The 15,221-nt window shown below is 41.6% G+C and overlaps 1 protein-coding gene across 1 annotated transcript in view; it reads right to left on the bottom strand.

Moving 5' to 3' along the window:
• COL12A1 (collagen type XII alpha 1 chain) overlaps window positions 1-15,221 on the bottom strand; it is a 134,351-nt gene that overhangs the window by 71,847 nt on the left and 47,283 nt on the right. The window contains exons 16-24 of the mRNA XM_034766198.1: window positions 12,652-12,921; window positions 10,551-10,817; window positions 7,702-7,891; window positions 5,911-6,032; window positions 2,574-2,723; window positions 2,371-2,490; window positions 1,524-1,688; window positions 1,207-1,353; window positions 362-501 (exon numbers count right to left, since the gene is read on the bottom strand). Coding sequence (XP_034622089.1) covers window positions 362-501; window positions 1,207-1,353; window positions 1,524-1,688; window positions 2,371-2,490; window positions 2,574-2,723; window positions 5,911-6,032; window positions 7,702-7,891; window positions 10,551-10,817; window positions 12,652-12,921 — 1,571 coding nt within the window. The remainder of the gene's footprint in view (window positions 1-361; window positions 502-1,206; window positions 1,354-1,523; window positions 1,689-2,370; window positions 2,491-2,573; window positions 2,724-5,910; window positions 6,033-7,701; window positions 7,892-10,550; window positions 10,818-12,651; window positions 12,922-15,221) is intronic.

Raw genomic sequence — 15,221 nt, 5'->3', positions numbered from 1 at the left:
AACATAGACAAGTATTTTCTAAGGTATATTAAACTCCAAGTTTCATAATTTTAAAATATCCAAGATCATCTGTAGTATGAACCTCATTTCTGTCAGGCTTTTGAAACACAAAGCAAAAAGAATGTAACTTGCTATTTGTGGGCAGGAATATACCCCTTTTATAAGATGCCTCCATGCTCTTTGAGACAGAAGTCCTTTCCCACCTCACACCGCTCCACACATAACCAGCATTCTTTCAGATTAACACAAACCTTAAATAGGTACCATTCTGTCTTGGCAGAATCTAGATGAGAGAAACTTCAATATGCAAGAGTCTGCGGTTCATACAGATAAGATCAGAACAGAGACTCCAGGTACTAACCTGCTGAGGTGGGCCTCCAGAAACAGGGTAGTATTCAACCCTGTATCTATCCACGCTCTCAACAGGTGCAGTCCACGTCACTCTGAAAGAACGAGGTGTCACCTCAGAAGTCACCAGATTGGAGGGAGATGACAAACCACCTACAGCATTGAAACAAATAAAGGGAGATGCTCATTAATGACAATGGGAATGAAACTCAGAATAATACTCAAGTTCAACTGCTTTGAAAAAAATATTTGCTGCTGCTCTTTGGTGGTATTTCTGAAATGACGCCTCACATCACCGGAGGAGTCCTTACAACAGCAATGACAATGATAGCCCAGCACCACATTATTACATGGCTCTGTGGGCAGTAGCCTTCCTATCAGACCTATGTAAGTTCCCTCTCCTTCCTACCCAACCCCGAACACTAACATTTGATAGGGAGAACCCTCATCTTGAGGGGCTCCTTTTCCATGCTAAGCTTTGCTTCTGAGCTGTAAGCCAGCCAGATTTCACATTTCAACAGTGCAGTCCTGTTAAAACTCTTCCCGGGTTGAGTAACTGTCAGTCAGCCAGCAAAAAACCTTCCCGCCTGGCCCTCCACATAAGGGGAGACACATCAAACAACATCTTTTCCATGTGCCTGACCCTGGGAAGAAGGCAGGCTTAGACAGCCACGTAATGCTTGTGGAGGCAAAACACAGTTGTTATCCCAGGTGGCCTGCACAGCTTCTTTAGGTCGGTAGCTGAAAAAGCAGATTGATTTGACAGTTCCCAGTCAGCAATGGAAATGAATTTTCAGGCCAAGGTATTAAAGCACATAGACTGGGAGAGGATGAATTTGATTGAAAAGGAAGACGTACCTGGGCCTTTTACACTATTACACAGATTAATCGTTAAGTCATCAACAATATTAACGAGGAAGGAGAAATCAGCAACATTGTAAACATGGGTATCATCTGGATCTGTTGCAATCTGCTTCAACTCATTTTCATCCGCATTCTTAATACCTTAAATACATGACACATAAACAAGACTTAAATGAAGTGTAATACAGCTAAGCCCCCCGCACCGAAACACATCATTTCTATCGCATTCCATGGAGTCAAGTGCATTACTACTGATCTATTATGTTTTAAAACTCATCTCTACATTCAATTTCTCTTCATACAACACTTACCAATCGCATAAAGTTCCACTCCCTCATCCCTGAGTCTCTTTGAAGGAGCCACTATATCATCTTGTGATTTGCCATCAGTGATGAGGACACCGATTTTGTGAGCTTTAGGCCTCAATCCGACTTCTGGTTTGAAATTGTCTTTTAGGATGAAACTCAAAGCCATTCCTAATGTGACATAAAGAGGCAATTGGTGAGTACTGTACACTATTACAAATATACCTTACTGGCAAACAAATATATTTCACCATAGCCATCACTGACCACACCACTCCCCTCTTTACATCCTTTCAAGGGCTGCCCATCATCTTCCACATCAAATTCAAGCTTCTCATCTTCCCCTACCAGGTCCTGCACCACCTCTGCCCTTGCCAACATCTCTGCTCCCCATTCTTCCTCCTCTCCCTTTTATAGCCTTCCCTCCTGCCAAAATCCCCACCACAGCACCCCTTTTTATCTCAACACTTGTTTTCATGCTGCCCCTTTTGCATTGAATTGCCTTCCCCTCTTTTCATAGGCCAAATTATTTCATCCATCATATTCCTTATCTACCCAAATTCTCCTCCATCAAATCCCTCCTTAAAACACACTCTGCTGAGAACCCTTTCCTTTGAATGATAACCTCAGCAAGATTTCCCCAACACCTCAAGCTTGTGCCATCACTTTCTGTATTATAATATGTCTGAACAGTTTTAATCATGTCCAAACTAGACTGGAAGCACCTTTGGGCAGGGAATTTTTTTATGATGCACAGTGCTGAGCTCATTGATAATAATGACCAGATAATTTATGGCAATTAATGGAACATTTTTAAATATAGCTTAATGAAAACTAAGGGAATGTAACGTACCTGTTAGAGTATTGCCTCCTTTGTATGGTAAGTTGGCCACAGCATCTAGTAAACTCTGTTTGGAACCATAAGTATTTAGGTGCCATTCTGTTCTGGGATCTCCACTATACTGAGCAAGAGCTGAAAAAGCCATTATCACTCGGTTACTACATTGTTATGGAACAGTTATGAGCCCAGACCCCTTTTATACCTGCAAGACTTACCAATCTGCACTTTGTCACGACCAATATCAAAGACTTCAACAATACGAGCAATGAAGTTCCTGACTGTTTTAAAATTTGGTCTCCCGATACTCCATGAGCCATCCACCAGGAGCACAATATCAGCTTCTGCTCTGGTAATACACTCCAAGCCTGCCACACCAACCAGAAAAAAAACATGTTATCCATATTAATCCATGCAGGTACTTCATTTTCTTCTGTCCTCTTCTACACTACATGATATACACTGAATTAACTTACTGACTGAAACTTCTAGCATTATCCACTGATGCTCTGTGGCCTGTCAATACCAGCTATTGATCCACTATTCATGAATTATTTCATTGGTACAAGATTTATTAATTTCCTCATACACACATCCCTCCCAGAGGGACCTCTTCTGACATGTCAAAATTCATGAACATGCTTTTCCTTACTATGATAGGCTTTACCTAGCTTGATCTTTATTAATGGAAAATAAATTTATTTCAGATTCCTGAGGGAACAGAAGTTTAAGCTAATAACTAATCTGGCAGTAGCAATGCCCTATATTTTGAATGAACTAAACACTAAAATTAAAATATGTGAGCATTTTCAAATGATCCAGATTTACATTATTTTAGTCTAGAATCAGGGGCTAAACTAATGTCCTGTTTTCAATTATACACTGGAATAATTAGTATATATCATTAACATATTCAGATAAGCAACATCACTCAACTTGTAGAGAAATAAAATAAATTAATATAGATGGTGCAGAAGTTTGCACATGTAAAACAAGAAAGAGAGAACATAATTTAGAAGAAGATATGCAAACAAATACACAAGTCAAGAGATACAGAAATGACAAAAACAAACATTTATACAAAGCTGCATTGTTTTGAAAAGGAAGAAAGTTATCTCAGATACCCTCAGTTTACAAACTATGGAATAAAAATATGAAAAATTTCAGTTTCATCATATTAGAAATCACAGAATGTTTATACAAAGCAGAAAGATACAAGTATTTAAATGATCTTATTATCAGTCATTTGAAAAAAAAAACACTTGTTCACTCTCTTTTCCAGGAGATTGAGTTACCAGCTGCAAATTTTCTGGCTTCTTGCCATCATAGCTTCTTGTCTTTATATGGAAGAAATCCCATTGAGAAAAATCAGCCAAACTCATCACAGTTGAAAGACATTGTGATTTCATCTATGTTCCACATAATTGATCCAATACTGTAGACTCCTAACTACTCGATGTACCTGAGGGTTTAAAAGCATGATCCTCTTCTGCATAGAAAATATAGATCTAGTCTTTAATCAGGACAATACAAATAGTTTGTGGAGTAGAATTTAAGTAAAATCTTGTTAGATCAAAACTGCATGCATATGTTCACCAATGAAGCTTCATGTACCTTTAACCAATTAAATTACTTTGGCTTTTACTTTTCTTCCAACTCCCATAATCCCACACCTGAAAGTTCTAGCAAAGGCACTATATCTTTCTTAATTTTTGTTATTTTAATAAATAGATAGGGTACCACTGCATACAGAATTTACTTTTCCAGCTACAAATTTCATTTTTCACAGTAACCATGATTTTAGTCCATGCATTACTAAAACAGCTTAGCTTACTGTATATTACATTGTAGGAAGGAATGGTAGCTGCAGTAACATAAACATAATAAATATGCCCGGTGCAATTATTTTTCTGCCAGAATTACTAGTTTCTCTCCAATTTCACCGGTAGCATCCTTTCTGCTGCTATGCCACCTTTCTCAATTTTACCCTCTAGTATTATATAGAGTTTCTGGCCAAGGTCAGTAAATTCTCTTAGGCACTATATCTCAGGCATTCCATTTTTCTAGTTCCACATAGGTAAACACCCAGGGGCGGCTCCAGGCACCAGCCTGACAAGCAGGTGCTTGGGGCGGCTGCTCCGGCGAGGGGCGGCAAGTCCAGGTATTAGGCGGCAATTCGGCGGACGGTCCCTCACTCCCGCTGGGAGCAAAGGACCTCCCGCCGAATTGCCGCCAGAGATCGCGATCACGATCACGGCTTTTTTTTTGGCTGCTTGGGGCGGCCAAAACCCTGGAGCCGGCCCTGTAAACACCTCTTCAAATCCAGCAACCACTGCTAAATAACACCTGTAATCGCAAACAAACTAGGGTTTTCTGCCTACCTGTTGCAAAAAAAAGGGAGCTGTGTACTTCAATTTTTGGCAATCCAAAAATAGTTTAAAACCTACTTACTGAAGCACATCAACAGCATTTTCTAACTGCTGTTGATAAATGTTATATAAACGAGTATTATTTTTCCATAACATGGTGCTCAAAGAGGGCATTGAATAAAAAAAAGTATCTTTAAAAAGGCTAGGAAAAAAAGAATTTATGTTTGCCTGAATATCATCTTTGGCAGCTAAAAGTAGGTTTTTACCAAATTAATTTCTGAGAGACCTTTTACAGGGGTTAGGATAGACTTCTACAGTAGATACTCAGGGCCAAACCCTCTGTCCCTCTCTGCGGGGCATGCCAGGCCTGAAATGGAGAAGAAATGCCATGGTTCGCACAAGCACAGTAGGGTAAAGGGAAGCAGAGGTCCCTCGCAAACATGTTTCTCAGTCCTTACACAAACTGGAGCTCAACTCCAGGCAGGGGCGCTGGAACAATTTGTATAGTGGGGGTGCTGAGAGCCATTGAACCAAACCATAAACCCTGTATATGATGGAAACCACTTCAAGCCAGGGGGTGCAGCAGCACCCATGACTCCAGGGGCATGGGGGAATGGTGGGCAATATGAGTCAATCCAGATACACAGGCCCATTACCACACACAGGGAGAGTAGCTGCCTTGACCATTACATGTATTGTTCCTCAGTCCTGTGCACAATACCCCAGGGATGAAATTCATCCCTGTGCAGACAGCAAACAAAAGGCCTATGCCCACTTATGATCTATTTTAAGGATGCTAAGTGGTGGATAGGCCCTGTCCTGGCTCTCTCTGCAGAGGTGTATTTCACTCTGTGTGCACAACTCACTTAGGAGGGCAGCATTCTCAGATCAAGCATTTGGCCCTGTATGAGTGAACATAGGCATGTATGGCTTCTAGATACAGTGAACTTGGCCTCTGCTTAACAGGAGTGACCTTTTAATAAAAGTGGAAGAGAACTGTACTCATGAATTTAGGCATACTTGAGGATACAGGTTTTACTATTCATCAAACCCTGTAAATAAATATTTGTTAGTTAAATGTATTGCAGCATCTTATGATAAAAGTGACAGGGAAATGCTAAACCTATCTAAAACATTAGAAAACAAAAGACAGATATTCCATTTGCCTCAATGTGATCAGGTTTACCTCCGGCTAAGAATGGCATCACAGTAGCATCTGAAAGGGTGGTCATTTCTTGGCCAACCAGTGGTGCACTCTCCCCTCCTTCAAATATTCCAAAAACATTTACCTTATAGGTAGTGCCTGCCCTACAATATTAAAAAAAATACATGGATATGTCAAATCAATTTGATCAGCTAAATGCTGATGTTTCACCAATAAATAAACTAGACCTTTTAACATGGATTTGATTGCTTTTTAGATATCTCACATGTGAAGCATTATCATAGTTTCTATACTGACTATTACTATATTATGTTATATGGTATAGTACATGTTCTAAATCCATATTTCTGTGTTTGCTTACATACCTCCTAACTTCAGTGAGAGTTTTCCTTAAGATAGTATCTGAGTGAGGAACTAAGGAATTGATGATTTGACCTTTCGTTACATTAAAGATAGCTACTCAGTTTTTTTCTATAGAGGAGAAGGTCTAGAAATGTAAAGCCCTGAGTCCTGTGCCTCAACTGATATAATGTGGTGTAATTCCATTGAAGCCAATGGAGCTCTCCCGCTTTATACCAACTGAGTGTCTGGTTCCAGATCTGTAACTATATACCATAGTTTGTTCATTTGAGGTCAGATTTTTAATGGTGCCACTCTGAGCATGCCCAACTGACACACACAGGGCCAGTGCAACCCATTAGGCGACCGCGCTAGCATTTGGAAGGCGGCATTTTGGGTCCTTCGGCAGTGGCCGGATCTTCGGCTGACCCAGTCGTCGGCGGCATTTAGGCGGAGGGAGCTGGGGCAGGGGGGCGTGGGGAGGGCCGCCTGCAACAAGTAAGGGAGGGGCGGCGGCACGCAGGGGAACCACTCCCCACCCCAGCTCACCTCTGCTCCGTCTCCTCCCCCGAGCACACCGCCCCGCTCTGCTTTTCTCCCTCCCAGGCTTGCAGTGCCAAACAGCTGATTGGCGCCGCAAGCCTGGAAGGCAGGAGAAGTGGAGCAGCGATGGCATGCTCGGGGAGGAGGCAGAGCAGAGGTGAGCTGGGACGGGGAGCTGCTGCACGGCTCCCTGGGCCGGGGGGAGCTGCCGCGGGGGGGGGGCCCCAGGGGGGGGGGGGGGGGAGCTGCCGCAGGGGAGGCATCTTAGGGCGGAGAGCTGCCACAGGGCTGGGGAGGGGGGTGCGCAAGGTGGAAGTTTCGCCTAGGGTGCGAAACATCTTTGCACCCTCCCTGGACACACATACAATTCCTGATGCTACCATGCAATTCCCAGTGCTCGTGTAGTATGACATGCTCAGAATTGCATCTTTAAATCTCAGGGTCTCCCCCATAATGAACATAGAGCTCTATCCAGAACTGAACTAGACTGCTACAATTTTAGCTTCAAAATTATTTAGAAAAAAGTTTGGACAACTCAGTCTTCTCCTCTGCTCCTAGTATCAAGCATGCCATCTTGCTCTCTCACATGCCCCAGTGAGATCACAGGCAGAACATTGGAATCCATGCTTGCAGATGCCTTTCTGGGGTTGAATAACAATTCCCTGGAAGCCCATGGCCCTTAAAGGTTTTTCTTACTTATGCTTGACTCTGTCCTACCTACCAGCCTCTTTATCATCATGGCCCTAGTGCAGCCTTACCAACAATAGCATTAAAACTAAGGAAAAAGGGGTATCTTTGTGAAAAACTACATACTTTTTTCATAAACACATTGCTGTAAAGAAGGGATGGTAAAGTTATTCATAACCTGAGCCATTTTATTTCTAATAATTAAACTATTAAACCAAAATTAAAAAGAATTATTAGCCATACCTAAGTTCCTCCAATACAACTGTATTGTCATATGGCCCAACAATTAGTTCTCCAAGTCTATCTTCTCCTGTCGGATGGAAAGTTATTTTGTAACCTCTCACTTCCCCAGGGGCTGGCTCCCAAGTTACTCTGAAACTTGACATAGTGGAATCAGAAGTTTTCATGTTTCTGGGCGGTTTATACGGAGAGGCTGCCAGGATCGAAGGGGAAAAAAGCCATAACTTAGATCACTTATGTATATAAAAATATTAGTAAATATTACTGCAAAAAAACCATGTACAACTGCAGTCGGTTATTAATTGTTTTAATTATTATTATTTTAATATTTAATTATTATGAATTTAAAACAATATTTAAAAAGCACCTATTCCAGGCTCGCGCTGGATTTGCTTGGCATAATCACTAGTAACAAACCATGAGAGGCAAGACCAGATGCTTCCTCTCAACCCAAAACCAGAAAATAAGAAAATTACCAACCAGACATTAAAACAAGCCCAACTGCCCTCACCCACAAATACCACCAGCCCTTCTCAGCCTCTTCCTCCTTAGGGGTAAAGATACAGGCCTTGCAGCATGTCCTGAAGGTCAAAAGATTCAGGCTATTTCACACCAAGGAGAGAAATAAATTCCAAAGTTGAAGCCCTTCATAAAAAATGCCCTGCCAGCAGTTCCCTCCTTTTGTACTCAGAAGGCAGTGTGGCAGGTCTCAAGCCATTTAGAAATTTACAGGTAAAACTTTACTCTCTATTTTGACAGGCAGCCAGTTCAGATCAGAGCGCACTGGTGTCATGTGCTCCTGGTGAGAGAGACTGTTTAGCAAACAAGTGGTTGATAGACATGGCAATTTCTTGCATAGTCCTTGAAAGACCTTATTGTATTAAGTTTACATATTATTGTGGGCCAGGATTCTATGTAATCTCTCTAGGGGGAGATGGGGCAGATGTGAGATGAGAGAATTAAAAAATTATACTGAAAATGTGCCAGACAACTATGGATTTTGAGTAAGCATGAGATGGGTCCAAAGTGCAGGTTGTGGTACAAGGTGCTCACAATGACTCTAGTGCCCCAGTGAGCCACACTGGCAGCAACTGAAGCAGAGAAGTTGTAACATTTGTCTCTTTCAGATATTGCCCTACATCCATGGAAGAACACAATTAAATCCAAATCCATTTGATTTTCTCTGCAAAGCACCAGACAATTGCCTTGCAAAAGGAAGCACTTGTATCAGAGTGAGGACAGATCAGATTAATGAGACTCTCCACTACTCAAAACAAATCCCCTTACCAAGGCTTAATGCATGATGTGTTGATTCTAAAGGGCTCTGAGAGAAAATATTGTTCCTTCAACAAACTTTCCCTAGCCAGAGTTCCATGGATAGCCCTCTAGTCACCTTCCCTCCTGTTTTAGCTACTGCAGATCATTGTAAACCATGGTCACCAATGAAGCCAAATCCTCATAAAACAACAGATGCAGTCCATCTTGATAACAGGAAGGCTAAGCGCACCCTGAAAGTAACCTTATATGGCAACACTGAGTGACATGACACCACACCGACCTATGTCAGAGTGAGACTGGATCGCACGCTAACCTTCCACGACCATCTGAAGAAGGGAGCTGCCAAGACAAAGACAAGGGTCAACCCTGGTCCAGAAACTGGCAACCACAAGCTGGGGAGCATCAGCATCAGTGTCATGGACATCAGCGATGGCCCATGGGTATTCCGTATCTGAGTACTGTGCACCAGTATGGAGCAGAAGTAGCCATACTAGACTTGTTGATGTCCAACTCAACACTGCGGTGTGGTGCTCACAAGTCGACTGCAACCCTTTGACTGCCAGTGCTGTCGCACATTGCTTCCCCCATCCATTTGCCATGATGCCACGAACCTTTGGGAATTCCAGAGGATCATGGGAAATGAACATCTTCCCATCTACCAGGGCCTAACAACATCCCTCACCACCGCTTGAAGTCATATAAGCCCTTTTGGACCCATGCATTTAACCTTCAGTGATGCAACTTCAACCCTGATGAAGCTTGGAAAGCTGAATACAGTTCACAAGAAGTCACAAACACTTCGTGAAAGACCTGATGCAGAAGATCCCTGGCTTCAATCTCCCACAAAGCTCATGGGCAATCCTATACCACATCCGCACAAACCATGGCAGATGCAGATACTTGCTTCACAAATGGAAAATTAAAGATTCTCCAGATTCCAGGCGACTATGGTCACCTAGAACAGACCATGGAATATATAACAACTCAATGCCCAATTCGCGAATACTAAGGAGACATCACCTCAATACACTCTGCTACTTCAGATGAAATTATTTGGCGTAACCATTTAAATGTCAATGTATAGTTGTTGCTCTATATTTACATCAGCCATATGAAGAAGACCCATGAGGACAACGCCAAGGAATAAGTTCCCCAAAGGCCACTTCAAGAATTACAAAGACAAATTACAAAGTCCTAACAAACCATTGAGAAGTGGTCTGTTGAAGGAATAATATTCTCTCACAGAACTGTCCAGAAACACTTATTTTCCATTGACTTCTAAGGACCAGCCACCAGAACAGGTTTGCTGCTCTAACAAAAGTGGTATACCCCAATCTCAAATAGCAGGAGGCAATGATCAGGCCATGACACAGGTAAAATTTTCAACAATCCCAATTCCATGCCCATCCTGTAGCAATTTTTTGTTAATTCCTGTTCTTGGAGATCTGGCAGATAACGGATTAGCTAACACTTGGTCTACTTACTGTACAATTGCTTTTCTACCCCCTACAATGAATACCTTTAATCATAAGATTTTTACGATTTATTCAAATTTAATTATATATAATACATACCTGTTGTTCCTTCTCCTTGCCTGTGTTTTCCTTCCCCAGATTTATACATTGGAATAACAGAAATGTTGTATTTGGTTAGAGGCTGAAGTCGTTTTAACACTGTAGTTGTGGAAGTAGCTGGTACTTTTGCAACCGCCTGCCTTCCTCCACTGACTGGTCGGTAAACTACACGATAGCTCACAACTTTCCCAGGTGCAGGCTGCCATGTAATTCTCATTGAATTCTCCGTCTCTTCGTCTACTCTCACCCTCCTGGCATTTGGTGACACTTTTCAATGTAAAAATATGGATAAATATTTATTTTGTCACATAAAAACATGCACAGATATGTCTACACATTCATTCAGCACTATGAATATCATCTGTGATTTGTCCTTCCATATACAGCATATGGACAGGAGTTCATTTGCAGTTCTAAGAGCCCGCCATGAAAACTTTCTGATCCCGCTGGAGTAAATTAACACAACAGCGATGCTTAGATAACTATACTTTCCATCACAGAGCAAAAAAATGAACAATTCATGTAACACAGTAATCCAGCATAACAGGGAGTTCTACATAAAAAAACATCATTTTTGGTAACCTATTGTTTAAATAATGAGTTCAGCACTTCCAAATGCTAGTGATAAAAGGCCGAATCCTGCAGACATGACTTGTTTGGTTTTTGGGGGGGAAGGAGGATTTTTTTATACAGGCAAAACTCCCTGTGAAGCCCAGTTTTTCAGACCAAATTGATTCAGATTGTTCTGATAAGGTACTGACAAGCATCCAAACTATTGAGTGGTTATCTCCAAACAAATAGACCAGCCCAATCTTTTGTGAGTCTCCCACCTCTAATCTTAAGGCAGTAACAGTTCTGAAGAGTGTGGATGTCTTATAAAGCACTTCAGTTTCACTCTCCAGGCAGTAACACCCAGACTTCTTAAGTCAGGTTCCTGCCTTGTAGCAAACACCATCAAATAAAAAACCTGAAGTGAAATGGAAGGCATGTCTGGTGCTGGCTGTCAGCTGGGCATGCCACCCTAGGTTTTTGCAATGCAGAGCCTTCTTGGCATGCCAGAGTCAGAGTCGGTTTTCACTTCACTGAGAGGTATGCCACAGAATGCTGAAATAACCTCTCTCAGCATTTGGAACTGGCCATAGAATCATAGAACCATAGGCTTAGAAGGGACTGCAAGGGTCATCTAGTCTTTCCATTCTGGTATGTTCACTTTCAAACAGCTGTAACATTAGGAAGATTAATACTATGTGGTGTTGGTCACATAAGAAAAATCTAGAACTGTGAGTAAGAGATGTAGCCAACTTCAAACCCACTCACCTGAGCCTGGGAGGAGGAAATCACAGGGCAGGAAAATTACTAACCCCAATGGAATGAACTCTGACTTTCCTCTCTACCCTGGTCACTTGTTCCTCCCGTCAGGGCCGGCTCCAGCTTTTTTGCTGCCCCAAGCACAACGAAAAGAAAAAAAAATGCAATCGGCGACACTTCGGCGGCTGCTTTACTGCAGCCGCTTCATTCTTTGGCAGCAATTCAGTGGCCGGTCCTACCCTCGGAGAGGGACCGAGGGACCCGCCTCCGAATTGCCACCGAAGACCTGGACATGCTGCCCCTTTCTGTTGGCCGCCCTGAGCTAGTGCCTGGATCCAGCCCTACCTCCTGTTTCTCCCCCAACAACCACACCCTCCAACCCACAAAGCCCCAGGAACTATCCCCAGATTCTGCCACTCTCATTCACGTTGAACTCTAGCTTACTCTCTAAGTAACCCCGTTAATTTCAATGGGACTCCTTGCAGAGTAGGGTACAATTTAACATGAATAAAAGTAGCTGAATCTGGTTCCATGAGATATAAATGACCTATGATTATAAATAATCATAGCTCAGAAAAAAAAGTGGGGGGATGGTACTTCATTGAGTTGAGATGGGCAAAGGTTTGGTTGGGTTTTTTTAAGGAGAGGGGTTAATAAAAATTAAGGTCTAGTCTCTTGTCAATGTAAGTTGCATTAATAGGAGTATCAAGAGTTTGTGCGTGGGATAATAAGTGTCACAATATCCCAGGTCACAATTCAGGCTGTTCTTTTGGGTATGCTGTATTGCACTTACCTTCAGTAGTAGCCTCTCCTTCTAGAGGAGCTCCATCTCCACTGCTATAAGAAGCAATGACTGAAATCTTATATTTAGTCTCTGGCTGTAAATTTTCCAGCTCAGTATTTATTACATTTCCAGGAACTGTGCTCTCCCCAGTCTGACCATCATAAAACGATTTCCATACTATTCTATAACGACGAACTGCTCCTGGAGCTGCTGTCCAAGATAGTCCCATTGTAGTGTCAGTTATGTCTCTAATAACCAAATCACGAGGTGAGCCACGGTCTGCAAGAAAGGAAGTGATGAGAGAGGGACTATGACTAAGACACAGCTAGCAAATATTACAGCGAAATAGGAACAGAAAAATAAAATGCTCACAGAATAAAATTAAAATGTTCACAAGAACACCAGCTCAAATGAAATACAGTCATTCTTTTATGAGGAAGATTAAGGCCCTTGTTCAGCAAAACACTTAAGACCATGGTTAACTTTAAATACATGAAGAATGAGGAGTACTTGTGGCACCTTAGAGACTAACACATTTATTTGAGCATAAGTTTTCATGGGCTAAAGCCCACTTTATCAAATGCATGCAGTGGAAAATACAGTATATATATATATACACAGAGAACATGAAAAAATGGGTGTTGCCATACCAATTCTAATGAGACTAATCGAATAAGGTGGGCTATTAGCAGGAGACAAAAAACATTTGTAGTGATAATGAGGATGGCCCATTTCAAACAGTTGACAAGAAAATGTGAGTAACAGTAGGGGGAAAATTAGCATGGGGAAATAGTTTAGTTTGTGTAATGACTCATCCACTCCCAGTCTTTATTCAAGCCTAATTTAATGGTGTCCATTTTGCAAATTAATTCCAGTTCTGCAGTTTCTCGTTGGAGTCTGTTTTTGAAGTTTTTTTGTTGAATAATTGCAACTTTTAGGTCTGTAATAGAGTGACCATGGAGGTTGAAGTGTAAATTTGTTAGTCTCTAAGGTGCCACAAGTACTCCTCGTTCTTTTTGCTGATACAGACTAACACGGCTACAACTTTTAAATACATGAGCAATCTCAACCCTACTCAGCAAGACACTCGATCTTGAATACTTTGCTGAACAAGGATGGAATTACTTACATGCTTAAAATTAAGCATTAAAATTAAAATTAAGTATATGCTTCAGTGCTTTGTAGTTAATCTAGGTTAACTTTATCTTCCAAACTAGCAATTACGCCTCACAATCCATCTTCATTCCAAAAGCTCAAGTAACTCATTTATAGGCAAATAATGAAACCTTGGGTAATTTTTTCCTGATGTTAAATCTGTGTGAAAAAATTCCTTCTAAATTTCTTGAGTCCTTCACCCTTTCTTTACTTGTTCATATCCCCTTATCCTTATATTTGACACTGCCCCCAAACAGCTATTCTCTCACTTCCTTCTATAAGTCTGTATACCGCAATGAGAAGTCTATTCTGCCACTGATGCAAGGGCATTTATGCATATAGCGTTTATTGGATTTACCAAAATAAATCACTTTCCACTGATTGATTAATTCAGACACTTGAGTTTTTGTTTGCTTGTTTTTCAGGAAACATTATGGGTCCAACTGCAGTCAATGGAATTTACACCTATGTGACTTGGATCCCTGGCTCACCTAAAGCATCAGGTATGATAATCAAGTCCCTCTATCATTCTAGTTGTTCTTTGTTGTATCTTTTCCATTTCCATAACATCTTTATAATAGTAATAGGCTAAGAACTGCACACAGGTTTTTCATAACATGCCCCTATTTAGGAAATGTCTGACATTGTTTTCAGCCCTTCTCTCTTTCCAGTGCCTGAGAATTATAGATTTGGCTGCTATCATTGCTACCAGCACCCATCTTAATGGTGTGAGAATATACCTGTCAACTGCCACCATTGTATTTATTTACAACTAATTTGTCATGTATTTGCAACATAAAGTGTAGTAACTGTAGACTGGAGGCACTATCTTTTCTGTACTAAGTTTTGCCAGACTCCTGTTGTATTGTTCTTCATAGCTGGTTGTCCTCACATTTCTTGGAGTGCACTAAACAGCTCCTTAGGCTAGGTCTATACTACCCGCCTGAATCGGCAGGTAGAAATCGACCTCTCAGGGATCGATTTATCGCGTCCCGTTGAGACGCGACAATCGATCCCCGAATCAGCGCTCTTACTCCACCAGCGGAGGTGGTAGTAAGCGCCGCCGACAGAAAGCCGCAGAAGTCGATTTTGCCGCCGTCCTCACAACGGGGTAATTCGGCTGCGATACGTCGAATTCAGCTACGCTATTCACGTAGCTGAATTTGCGTATCTTAAATCGACTCCCCCCTGTAGTGTAGATGTACCCTTAGTCTGTATAATCAAGAAGATGTAAGCTAGAAGTCTGAAGCTCACTTTAATACACCAGTTTCATGCCCATATAACTCTGTTGACTTTAATAGAGCTCACTGGTTTAAAATTAATGAAACAGCCTGGAGGATTAGGTCTATGGAGTTTGCTGTGTTCAATGTGACATCTGGGTACAGTTATTAATGTGAGCTAAAATATGTTACTGGAATGGCTAG

Source organism: Trachemys scripta, chromosome 3 (assembly GCF_013100865.1).
Source record: "Trachemys scripta elegans isolate TJP31775 chromosome 3, CAS_Tse_1.0, whole genome shotgun sequence".
NCBI lineage: Eukaryota > Metazoa > Chordata > Testudines > Emydidae > Trachemys > Trachemys scripta.
The sequence above is the reverse complement of the archived record's forward strand: the minus strand, read 5'-3'. Positions and strand labels throughout refer to the sequence as shown.